This window comes from Salmo trutta, chromosome 13 (genome assembly GCF_901001165.1).
Source record: "Salmo trutta chromosome 13, fSalTru1.1, whole genome shotgun sequence".
Taxonomy (NCBI): domain Eukaryota; kingdom Metazoa; phylum Chordata; class Actinopteri; order Salmoniformes; family Salmonidae; genus Salmo; species Salmo trutta.
In genome coordinates this window covers 60818108-60830280 of record NC_042969.1, presented here as the reverse complement: position 1 = coordinate 60830280, position 12173 = coordinate 60818108, and the positions used below count along the sequence as shown (strand labels likewise).

General features: G+C 44.3%; 1 protein-coding gene across 4 annotated transcripts; it reads right to left on the bottom strand.

The window, feature by feature from the left end:
• Window positions 1-667: 667 nt before the first annotated feature.
• Window positions 668-11469, bottom strand: LOC115206227 (spartin). 4 transcript variants are annotated; one of them, XM_029772937.1, is made up of 8 exons: window positions 11247-11469; window positions 7190-7995; window positions 6482-6679; window positions 4834-4981; window positions 4527-4721; window positions 4228-4386; window positions 3803-3893; window positions 668-2663 (listed from the first exon to the last, which is right to left on the bottom strand). In XM_029772937.1, the coding sequence occupies exons 2-8, from the start codon at window positions 7991-7993 to the stop codon at window positions 2459-2461; spliced, it is 1800 nt and encodes a 599-aa protein (XP_029628797.1). In that variant the 5' UTR covers window positions 7994-7995; window positions 11247-11469; the 3' UTR covers window positions 668-2458. The 4 variants fall into 4 exon arrangements, with proteins under 4 accessions (XP_029628797.1, XP_029628799.1, XP_029628796.1 ...); XM_029772939.1 differs by lacking the exon at window positions 11247-11469 and adding an exon at window positions 8408-8516 and having other exon boundaries at window positions 668-3187; XM_029772936.1 differs by lacking the exon at window positions 11247-11469 and adding an exon at window positions 8408-8516.
• Between the last annotated feature and the right edge of the window lie 704 nt (window positions 11470-12173).

The following is a 12173-nucleotide window of genomic DNA, read 5'->3' as shown; positions in this document are numbered from 1 at the left end:
TCGGTGAGAAGCTCAACAATGAGACTACAGCATCTATGGACCTTCTCAACCTTCTCAGTGATAAGTGATGAATCGATGGTGTGTGACATATGTATCCAATCATTTCATTTTGAGCAGAAGGAAATTCGCTCTGCTCTTTATCAAGAACCCATCAGAAGATACAGGGTAGCTTTCAGCGCTCCGACTCACAGTAGCTAGCCATGTCTGTCTTGATCACAAATTGACAAAAACACACAACTCAAATGTCAATCATGAACAAAATATACTAGGTCTTAAACTTCAAATAATAGTACAGTGATACGGTATTGTGATTGAGGAGTAATACAGCCTAATAATAATAGTGGCCTCCTGACCTCAGCTTTCTACTCATTATTCCTTGTTAATAAAACAAACATGTATGCTTTCATTTGAAATTGCATAAACAATTAAAAGAAAACATACTTGGATTGAATGTGATTCAGCTAAACTGAATGTGAACGAGCTACTTTGCATTCAGGATAAATCACTTGGATAACGTGCTGCAAAACACTTGAAAATGATCCTATTTCACTACCTTGATTTGATTGCCAGGTTCATTTGAGGGGCATCTGCATGAAAATGCTCCATTTTGTAGTAGACAGACATATGACATGCTCTACCCAAACCAAGGAAACCAATGATATATAACTCATTCTTCAATAGCTTTTTATTACATATCAGATATTTGGTTTATCATCAGACCATGTGACTATTTGTTCACATAGGGCCACAGGAGCACAGATACATTATTTAGAAAGAAAATGACAACCACTTTGTGAGAATACTGATGTGTATTCAATGCCTGCATGATATTTCAAATTCACACCAGAAAGACAGTCTGCCTTCACTTAACCCTGAAGGGGAAATATTACTGAAGACAATTCATATTGAATCAACATCAGCCCAAGGTAAATTATGAATGGTAGACAGCATTACAAGTTAAATACAGAATGTTGAGAACATTACATGTACAGCGACACTAATCTTAAACACACACTCCAAAACTTCCCACATACGTACAGATTGTGCCAAAACAGTTGATGTATGTAGAACTAATTTTTCCATAATCATTTCTTCCAGATGTCATAGTTTAAAAAAATATCACTTTCTTTACATCACATGAAAAAATGTGTCCTTTCATAGAAAATTAATATCACAGCTTTAACAAGCACAACCAAGATGAAAGTAGTGTGGGCTTGCTTGGTTACAGCAGCATAGAGCATCTAGTAATTGGTTATTAAGGCATACTAAGCAAACCATGGACCATTCTCAAACCAGTTCAAAACTCCACTGCTTCTATGTTTGGATTGATTCTTTCCTCTGCATTACAAAGTCATATGACAAGAGTACACCTTAAAGTATACCTTGTTCAATCTTATCCAGTACCCTCAACAGCTATACAAACTACATGTATTCATGTGCATGCTTGGATTCGTCTTGTTCACAAATGAACATTATTTCATTGATTAAATGAACCCAAACATGTATTCCTATAGCACATAGTTAGCATGCTGCTGGGTCCCCCCCTGACTTTCAGATAAGGGATGCATATTTCCAGTAACTTCTGCAAAATTCCCAGAAATCCTGTTGGGACAGTTACCGGAATTGTACAACCTCACCTCAGATACACCTTCACCTCCAGATATACTGAAATGTGGACAGTGTTACTGCAGTAATACTACTACTGTTACTACAATAGGTCAACAGCAGTAGTCTTGAAATGTTTAAAAATAATCCTATTTTCAGTTTATATTTGTATCACATACGTGACTTATTCTATTCCAGTGTCTTGCACACAAATAATTTAGCAATAATACATCAGCTTCCCTATATACAATGTTCATCTTAGTTATTATTATATTAATGACATTATAATGTCATACCATTCATTATGAAAATTGAAGTGCTTAACAGTTATCAAACCCTGGTAACATATCTATAGGCTATTAGTCAACTAGTATGTAAATATAAAATATTTATTGTAAATAATTTACATTGTATTCTTCTATAAAGAAATCTAAGTGTGTGTTAAGGCTCTAAAGGAAAGAGGACATGGGTGCATCCCGAATAGCACCTCATTCCCTTTGTGCACTATACATTGGGAATAGGGTGCCATTTGGGACGCAGACCTAGCCTCTACCCTCTAGGCACTAGGGTAGATCTGAAAGAAAATGGACACATTTAATCAATATGGTTGTACCTCAGCCTTTCCCTATGACAGACTATGCAAGTAGAAGTTTTGCCGTTATGCTCACACCTATCCAGTCCTCTCATATCTACACCAGTGCTCTGTGGGTAGGACTAGGGTAAGTGTCATGGGGCTAGGGGTTGATGTGTCCCAAAACACACCCTATTCTCTATATTTTGATCTGGTCCAAAGTAGTGACTATTTAGGGAATAGGGTGCCATTTGGGACGTAAAACGTATTCCTGGATGGGGCCTATTTGTCCCGTTTCTCCACTTGTTTCTGGTTAGTGTTAGGGTCCTGTAGCTGGTAGTCCTGCAGAATGGCCACAGCCGTCTGTTTGCCAGTCTTCTTCACCGCAGCTTTGATGCCCAGGTTGTCAATGTTGAAGGCGGTGACGCCCACGTTAATGGCTGAGTTCACAGCATGGTCTGTGGCCTGGCCGGCTGCCACCCCATACCTTATAACCAATCACACACAACCAACTGGTGAGAGGGGGAAGGCTGAGGGGGTGACAGGGAGGGTTGGGGTGACAGCAACAACATGCAACTAGGATTAAAGCCACCACCCATGCAGAGCATGAATTCAACAGAATTATTCAAGTTGTCTGACTATTCAGTCATCTGTAAACATATAGCTGATTATATCGTGGGGCTGGTGATTGCACATATAATACACATAAAAGTGCATCAATTCATACGATGATTATGCATTAGGAATAGTTATATTATTTTCAATGAAGTCAGGAAAAAGAATTGGTTAGTTAGACACCAGAGAAATCAGAGTAAGCTTCATGTTGAATTACAGGTGCATAGCCCAGTGTTTAGAGAGTAGAGGTGAATCTAACAGCTGTACATTCAGACCATCCAGACACAGAGGCTAAGTCTTGGCCATTCTGCTCGTTACTATTAAGGAGGGTTCATTCAAGAGAAAATACATGTCTTGTCATTAGGTGGGTCTAAGATGTTTTGTAGACCCCTGAATCTGAAAAATAAGTGGAAGAGGGAAATGTACAGTAAGTGCTTGCTTGTTTTTGCTTATAAAACGAGTGTTTAGCAAAACCTGGTCTAGAAAGCAAAATAACAGACATACACATCAGAGCTGGGTGGACAGGAGCAAATGTAAACAGTCAAGCAAGTAGTACTGCCAATCACACATGGTGAATGAGCCAAGCACAGAACACATTCAGCAGGTAGCCTAATGGTTAGAGCGTTGGGCCAGTAACCGAAAGGTTGCTGGTTCAAATGCCCAACCTGACGAGGTAAAAAAAAAATCTGTCGATATGTCCTTGAGCAAGGCACTTAACCCTAATTTACTCCAGCAGTGCCGTACTACTATGGCTGACCCTGTAAAAATAACACATTTCACTGCACCTATCTGGTGTGTGACAATACAACATATTTATTTATTTTGACATGACTGCATCTCAAATAGCACCCTAATCCCTACATAGTGCACTACTTTTGACCAGGGCCCATAGGCTCATCGGGTGCCATTTGAGATGCACCCATGTTGATTGAGAAGACCACAGACAACACATGTTGGTTGAGAAGACCACAGACAACACATGTTGGTTGAAGTGTACAGAGAAAGACCTACTTATGCTTGACAGTGTTGACGGTTTCTGAGGCAACGGAGACGGTGATGTTCTTTGCTGCTACTTCCAAGCCGGTCCACATGGTAGCAAAGCCTTCAGGTAGAAACACAGGAACCACAACAACGACTAGACACTTGGTAGAATAGGGGGCACATCATCCATGTGAACTGTCCTTAAGGACAAGACAGACCAATACGAACGTCGGCCATGCGTAGCGGGTGGCCGTCCCATCACCTATGACCACCAAACATCGGCAGTCATTATCTATTCATTTCTCATCGATTCTACATTCTATGTTGATTCTCCACCGTTTGTTGACAGCCAGCAGGTGATCTACTGCACACGGCCAACGTTTGTGTTGTTCTCTCTTGTCCTATACAATCACTAGCCTAGTGACTATAACAACCACAACAGTGACTATGTGTACCTTGAACTCCGCTGGCAGCCACCACCATGGCTCCATCGATGTTGGATCGTCCATCTTTATCTTTCTTCATGGACTCCGGGACCAACTTGCTTCCATGTTTCTTCACGTGGGGAGCCAGCTCCTTACCCACACACCCTGCCACCATACACACACTGTCCACTACAAACAACACACCCCGTCATAATACAATGTCCACTACTAACACAACAGCACACATAATACACCCATCCACATCCAATCAGACAGTCAACTCTTTCCAACACCTGAAGCAATCAGTCAGACACTCAGCTGCTTCTCACCCAGGAACTGGCTGACGCGGACAGCGCCCCCGGTGGCCTGTTTGGCTACATGCAATCCCTTGGAGACGGAGGGGCTGACATGGGCTGGCTTGTCCTCGGGGGTGATGTGCTCCCGCAGTTTCGACGCCCCCTTGTGGATGGCTACGCCAGTAAACTCAGCCCCCTTCACCAGGCCCCAGCTCAGCCATGATGCCCCTGGATGGAAGAAACACAGTATGTGTGAGTGAGTGATACACAGCATACAACTTTAAGCCTAACCCCTACAGCCTCAGGTTAGGGTTGTAGGGGTTAGGGCCCTGGGTCTGACCTGTGAGGATGCCGCTGGCCACCTTCTCACTCCACTCTGGCAGGTTCTTCTCCTCCTCCTCTCCTGCTGCTGGGACCTCCTCTTCCTCGAGGGGAGCAATGGACACCTTCTGGCTCAGGTTGATGCTGTCTGCTGCCTCATTTGGAGCCTGCAGCATCAGGACTTGTATTAATATGGTGTTTTGCAACAGTGGTTTTATGACACCTGCTGGTGCATATGTAGAGCATTAGCAGAAGAACATTAAAGTTTGATTAACTCTGCTTCGTTGTCACGGTTCTCTCGGTTTTCTGTAACTTATCACTGTTACCGGACTGGTTAGCCTAGTTGGAGCCTAGCAGACCCTGCCTCATAGTAACCTCAAGTGCCTTACCCTAACTCTCCTAGTAACCCCCTAGTAACCCCCTGCTACCATAGAGGGAGAAGAGGCACCCTATCTCCATCCTGATCACAACGTCTCATTCTCCTCTTATACAAAGACATGGTCACCAGACACGTTTCAGATCTCCTTGCTTGAGGAAAACAGACAGAGGGGTAATGTTCTAACACCATCATTGCTATTCTCAACAAGACAACCTCCTAAATGTACATATATCCCATATGTGATCATGAAAAGCCTACTTGCTTATTGGATTCCATCCCAGAAGCAGCTGTACATGTGACAGGTAGTTTATCAGCAACATGTCCTCAGTTAGAGCCTGGCTGAATACTGTTGCTCGGGGACAAAAACCACAGTCCGACTCCATTACTGTAGTGACTACTGAAGCTGTGTTGTGTTCTAGCCAGATAAGAGCATTAGCACACATTAATGCTCTTCATCTGCCTGTTGTTCTAAATTTCCTAACTGCTGAGGTGTATTCAGGGAGCAAGCAGTGCAGTAGAGCCTTTAGTGTTGTATGCCAAATGGCACCCTATGTCCTACATAGAGCACTACTTGGGACCAGGTTCCATAGAGCTCTGGCCCAAGACCCGCAGGTGAAGTGGAGCGCCTTACAGCAGCAAGCAGACATTTTCACACCAGAATAGAGCAGCATTTACATCATCAGTAGTTCTGGAATAACACCAGAAATATGGACCAATCAGAGTCATTATTGAGGCTAGAGAGAGCAGAATAGCTCATGTTAATCTACCACTGTACTAAATGGCACACTATTCCGTATGTTGTGCACTATTTTGACTAGGCTCTGGTCAACGGTAGGACACTATGAAGGAAATAGCGTTCCATTTTGGGCCAAATCCCTAATTTTAACCTTCCAGTCAATGATCCCAGTGGAATGTGATATAAGAAAACAAAGAACGCTTGGAAACTGTCACTCTTCCTGAATCTGAACTGCTGACTAAGAATGGATGTTGGCAACCCTGTCATTCTTTCATCCAGGGTCCATAACCTTCTGCAAAAGGACACTTGTCATGGTGTGGCATTGCTTTGGTACCTTTAACATCTTTCAATGACTCAAATACACCTGAAATTGACAAAAACATCTGCCAGAGAGATGCGTTTATTATTCTATTACCATTCCTCGGGCCATTCAGCCGACCCCTAGACACTTTCATATGGGCCAGTCAGAGAGCAGGACCCTATGGGCCCTGGTCAAATGTAGTGCACTATATAGGAAAGAGTGACATTTGAGACACAGCCTCAGCAGCTCACCTGCACCCTGAGGTCTGTCATCTGGGACAACAGGTCCTGGAACAGTTGTCTGTCTTCTACAGGCAGTTCAGAGGACAGCACAACGCCCACGTAGGACCCCGGGGCAGACGCCATCATGTCCGGGAACATGAACACCCCTGTGTTACACAGCAGAACGGGGGAGTCAGTGGCCATCAGCGGGTACAGCCAATCACACACCTGGAATACATGAACAGTATAACCCATCACATATTAACAGTACAGCCAATCACACAGGACAGTATAGGGAGTTTTTATAGAACGACTGTCTGTCCCTCTGAACCTGACCTGATGGCCACTGGGGTTTCCCCACCATGACATCATAGAGACCTCCTGCCTGGGATTAGGGCCACTGAGTCACTAATCACATGATGCAGGACACAGATCATTATCTGGCTGCAGTGCTTCTGATAGCCTATCCCACACACAGGAGCCCAACCCTATTCTAAACACCACACACACTTCTCTGTAAGACAAGAGGGAGTTTATGAGCAGAGGTAGAGCAAACCATTGATGATGAAATTGTGTTAGAGTGCACAACAGATAGAGAGGTCAAGGAAACAGATTCCAAGAACCCTGTGATTTCATCATACAATGCTGAATACAATAAGTGTTGACACTATATTAAGGGCACTGTAAATGGCAACACCTAGACAGTGACTAGAATTCATCACCCCCCATCCTTCTTACCTGCAGGAAGGCTGGGGGGCGGTTGGGCACTCTCTCTGACTGCTGGCTGGTGAACTTGACCATCCGCAGGTACCCTGGGTAGGAGGGAGCGCTGACCTGGCCGTCAGGTGTGACAAAGAATATCTGCACCCCGTGAGACAGGAAGAAGAGTTCCTCTCCATCCTCCCCAAGGCTCTGAGGAGAGGGGGACATGTGGCTGTAAAACTCCTCTCCTACCAGCGACATCTCTCCAGATTCTGTCCCGTAGGAGATAGTCAGGTGGCCATCAGCCGCCTGGGAGGAGTAGGCTGGGGGCAGCTCACCAGGCACCACAGGCTGTCTAGTGGGAGAAAGAGGCAGGGAGGGAGACACAATGTCTCCCACAGCTCCAGCCTGGCAATTAGTCATTAGTAGCTTGGGTGGAGATGGCCGCTCTGGTTTCTCCTTCTCCAGTTTGGGGTAAAGGTTAGAAGCTGTCCCAGGGACTCCATTAGAGGCATCTAGAGGTGGTGGGAGCTCAGGGTCTGGGCTGGTCTCTAGGACCGCCAATCGAGTGGTGATGTTGTTCAGAGTCTCCTGCATCTTGTGCTGCATCTGGCGGGCTGACTCCCAGGAGCAGCCCACACACTCGTGCCCCTTTGAGGGCACACTGATGGCCCTGAGGAGGTGCTGGCGTCCCTGTCTGTACTGGGCCAGGGCCTGGGTCTTGTGGCCAGCTTCATCCTCTGTCAGGCCCCTGTTAATGCACTCAAAGGCCTTTTCATAGCCGTCTTTGATCACCTGCAGCCTGGCTCTGTCAAAGGCATCTTGATTGGCTTCCTCCATGTCTGCCAAGAAGACAAGAAAATACATACATTTTGACCTAGCTGGCAAAGGTTCAATGATACTAATGAATTATCAATAGCTAAATTCAAGGAAGCAATAGTTGAGAATCTCAACAACAGTTAACTATTTAGCTAGCTAGCATAGCTCGTTACGATACTTTTGCATAAGGAGGCTGGCAGGCAAAGGCAAACATTACCATTACTGTAACTACCTAGCTAGGTTTGTAACGACAAAAGAGTACTGTATCTCATGAGATATCAGGCAATAACATCTAGCTCCTCTGCTTGGATAGCAAGCAAGCAAATTAGTTAGTAAGTTGTGTACTTTACTCTTGGTGTGTCGCTAGCTATCATGAAAACAAACATAAACTTGAGACATTTTGTCAATCAAAAGCCATCTAATCTGATACATTACCCACTAACGTTACACAACAAACTCCTGTCTAGCGAATGAGGCGATCAACGTCTGACGTCTGTCTTTCCAGCAGTTTGAGCTGGATTTCAAGAGAAGGCTGTCAGTGTCATGCGCCTTCTTCTTCTTCTGTGGGTTTTATGGCGGACAACAACCCAACAAGGTGTATTGTCGCCACCAATTGGACAATTTGAAACCAACATTTGATATATACTGCTAAAAAAATAAAGGGAACACTTAAACAACACATCCTAGATCTGAATGAAAGAAATAATCTTATTAAATACTTTTTTCTTTACATAGTTGAATGTGCTGACAACAAAATCACACAAAAATAATCATTGGAAATCCAATTTATCAACCCATGGAGGTTTGGATTTGGAGTCACACTCAAAATTAAAGTGGAAAACCATACTACAGGCTGATCCAACTTTGATGTAATGTCCTTAAAACAAGTCAAAATGAGGCTCAGTAGTGTGTGTGGCCTCCACGTGCCTGTATGACCTCCCATCAGGGCATGCTCCTGATGAGGTGGCGGATGGACTCCTGAGGGATCTCCTCCCAGACCTGGACTAAAGCATCCGCCAACTCCTGGACAGTCTGTGGTGCAACGTGGCGTTGGTGGATGGAGCGAGACATGATGTCCCAGATGTGCTCAATTGGATTCAGGTCTGGGGAACGGGCGGGCCAGTCCATAGCATCAATGCCTTCCTCTTGCAGGAACTGCTGCCACACTCCAGCCACATGAGGTCTAGCATTGTCTTGCATTAGGAGGAACCCAGGGCCAACCGCACCAGCATATGGTCTCACAAGGGGTCTGAGGATCTCATCTCGGTACCTAATGGCAGTCAGGCTACCTCTGGCGAGCACATGGAGGGCTGTGCGGCCCCCCAAAGAAATGCCACCCCACACCATGACTGACCCACCGCCAAACCGGTCATGCTGGAGGATGTTGCAGGCAGCAGAACGTTCTCCACGGCGTCTCCAGACTGTGTCACGTCTGTCACGTGCTCAGTGTGAACCTGCTTTCATCTGTGAAGAGCACAGGGCGCCAGTGGCGAATTTGCCAATCTTGGCGTTCTCTGGCAAATGCCAAACGTCCTGCACGGTGTTGGGCTGTAAGCACAACCCCCACCTGTGGACGTCGGGCCCTCATACCACCCTCATGGAATCTGTTACTGACCGTTTGAGCAGACACATGCACATTTGTGGCCTGCTAGAGGTCATTTTGCAGGGCTCTGGCAGTGCTTCTCCTGCTCCTCCTTGCACAAAGGCGGAGGTAGCGGTCCTTCTGCTGGGTTGTTGCCCTCCTACGGCCTCCTCCACGTCTCCTGATGTACTGGCCTGTCTCCTGGTAGCGCCTCCATGCTCTGGACACTACGCTGACAGACACAGCAAACCTTCTTGCCACAGCTCGCATTGATGTGCCATCCTGGATGAGCTGCACTACCTGAGCCACTTGTGTGGGTTGTAGACTCCGTCTCATGCTACCACTAGAGTGAAAGCACCGCCAGCATTCAAAAGTGACCAAAACATCAGCCTGGAAGCATAGGAACTGAGAAGTGGTCTGTGGTCCCCACCTGCAGAACCACTCCTTTATTGGGGGTGTCTTGCTAATTGCCTATAATTTCCACCTGTTGTCTATTCCACTTGCACAACAGCATGTGAAATGTATTGTCAATCAGTGTTGCTTCCTAAGTGGACAGTTTGATTTCACAGAAGTGTGATTGACTTGGAGTTACATTGTGTTGTTTAAGTGTTCCCTTTATTTTTTTGAGCAGTGTATATATATATATATATATATATGTAATAGTGAAACATAATTTAATCCATCCTATTAAAAAGAGTACATTGCCAAAACAAACAAAACTCCCAATTCTTCCTTCTTTTGGTTCTCCATATCTCCCTTATCAGGCTCTGGGACCTGAGAGGGTGGTACGGCTTGTGCCAATATTGCATAACTCCTTCGCTGAAAAATCTTTCAGCCCCAGGAACCGCTCCGCCACAATCACTATGATTTCTATCTTCATGGACCTTCTCTCCACCTTGGTAGTGCCATTAATTACCATAACTATAAAAGTCACAAAGTCCACCTTCTTAACCTTTAAAAAATGTTGGGCTCCCGTGTAATATGATCCTTTCCACAACTTGGACATCTCGGCTTCTCCCTTCGGCAAACACTTGCTACATGACCAAAAGCTTTACAATGATCCCACTGCATTGGTCTTGGGATAAATGCTCTGACTGTAGTTAATATACCCCAACTGCACTTGAGTAGGGAGAGACTCCATATCAACAAACAAAATAACAGATAAAATCACTTTTCTTCATTCACCTACGATTCATCAGACGTGCATCAATTACTCCAGGAATATGTTTTGTCTCTTCAACATATACTTCCCACGATACGCCAGATATAACCCCCTTGAGATGTGCCCTGTTCCTAAGAGACACACACAACACTTCAAACTTATCAAATCGGGTAAGACGCAACAGACGTTTCTTCTGTTCCTCATAAGCACAAAAAATCGAAACAAACCCGCCTCTAGTGATCATCACAGCCTTCACTCTTCCCAGCACTCTCTCCACCAGTTTGGATATCTCAAATGGATTCCTCAATATTGGTAATTTGTTCAGCTGCTCCTCATTTACAAACCGTACTCCTACAAGATACGAAGTGACATTCTCTTCTCTGTACTCTACTTTGCTCCTTTTTCCTTTCTTTTGGACAATATTCCAATTCTCCTTGATTCTACCACTATTAGATTCAGAATCCACTTCATCATCCGCTTCCGCCATTTTTTTCCACATCCAATTTCTCCAGCCACTTCCCCATGCTCACCGTTCTGTTCGTTATGCGCCTCCAACAACCATGTTTGGCTAATCAACAAAAGAAAATATAGCGACAACGAGATCCCCAACCCCAAAGAGTTGAACTGGTGGAACTCTGGCACAGTTTTGTAATCTTCTCTGTTAACATATTTTCTACGAGAGACAAACAGTTCAAAGTCATCAAGTAAGCCACGATAAGACTGATGAGAGCCAGATGTTTGCTTGCCTGACAAGGGCTACAGAGTTTTTCCCCTTTGCCCCAGCCTGAAAAAGTGAAAGCAAAACATAATCTGATTGGGGCATAGCTGCGGGAGGTAGGTGTGCCCCACCCACCCCCAAAAATATATATATATTTTTTTTGTTGGGGGGGGGGGGGTATTTTGCTCCCCTCTCTGCTAAGGAGTATTTTTCTCTGCTCATACAGGAGTAATAAAGGCATAGTGCACTAATTTAGTATTCTACATTTTACATTAAAACATTTATTATTATTTTAATTTGATTTATCAATCCTTCCAGCGGCTATGCATTAATTATTGAGTTGTTGTTAGTTTTATACTTAAGACATGACTGTTGTTAGCTTTACACATAAGACATGACGATGTAGTTGTGCTGTAACATGTTTGAATTTTGTCTCTTGTATAATCAATTCTATACATTAGTTTATACTGGATTATGCATACATTTTCGTTAACTCATTTCATTAGTTATGTTCCAACACTCCCTCCATCTTGTGCCAATATCAGTTATTTTTAAGTCTTGGTTCCAATAGTTGATATACTTTTTTAAGAGACTGTCAATTGGGTAGGCTCTCTGCAAGGGTTTGTATAGCTTACCTATCATATGGGTATCCTTTTCTGATTCAAATAGGATTCCCTTAACATTGCTCTAATTTCCAATAGATTTCAGGTCGAAGTTGCATGAATTTGAAAATGTCTAC

What these genes read in the sequence shown, in the direction of transcription:
- LOC115206227 (XM_029772937.1), bottom strand. Translation starts at nt 7,993, where the DNA reads ATGGAGGAAGCCAATCAAGATGCCTTTGACAGAGCCAGGCTGCAGGTG. An exon ending in GCCCCCCAGCCTTCCTGCAG is followed by an intron (nt 6,680 to 7,189) that starts GTAAGAAGGATG and finishes CATGTATTCCAG; the next exon opens with GTGTGTGATTGGCTGTACCC. An exon ending in GGCCAGCGGCATCCTCACAG is followed by an intron (nt 4,722 to 4,833) that starts GTCAGACCCAGG and finishes TCTTCCATCCAG; the next exon opens with GGGCATCATGGCTGAGCTGG.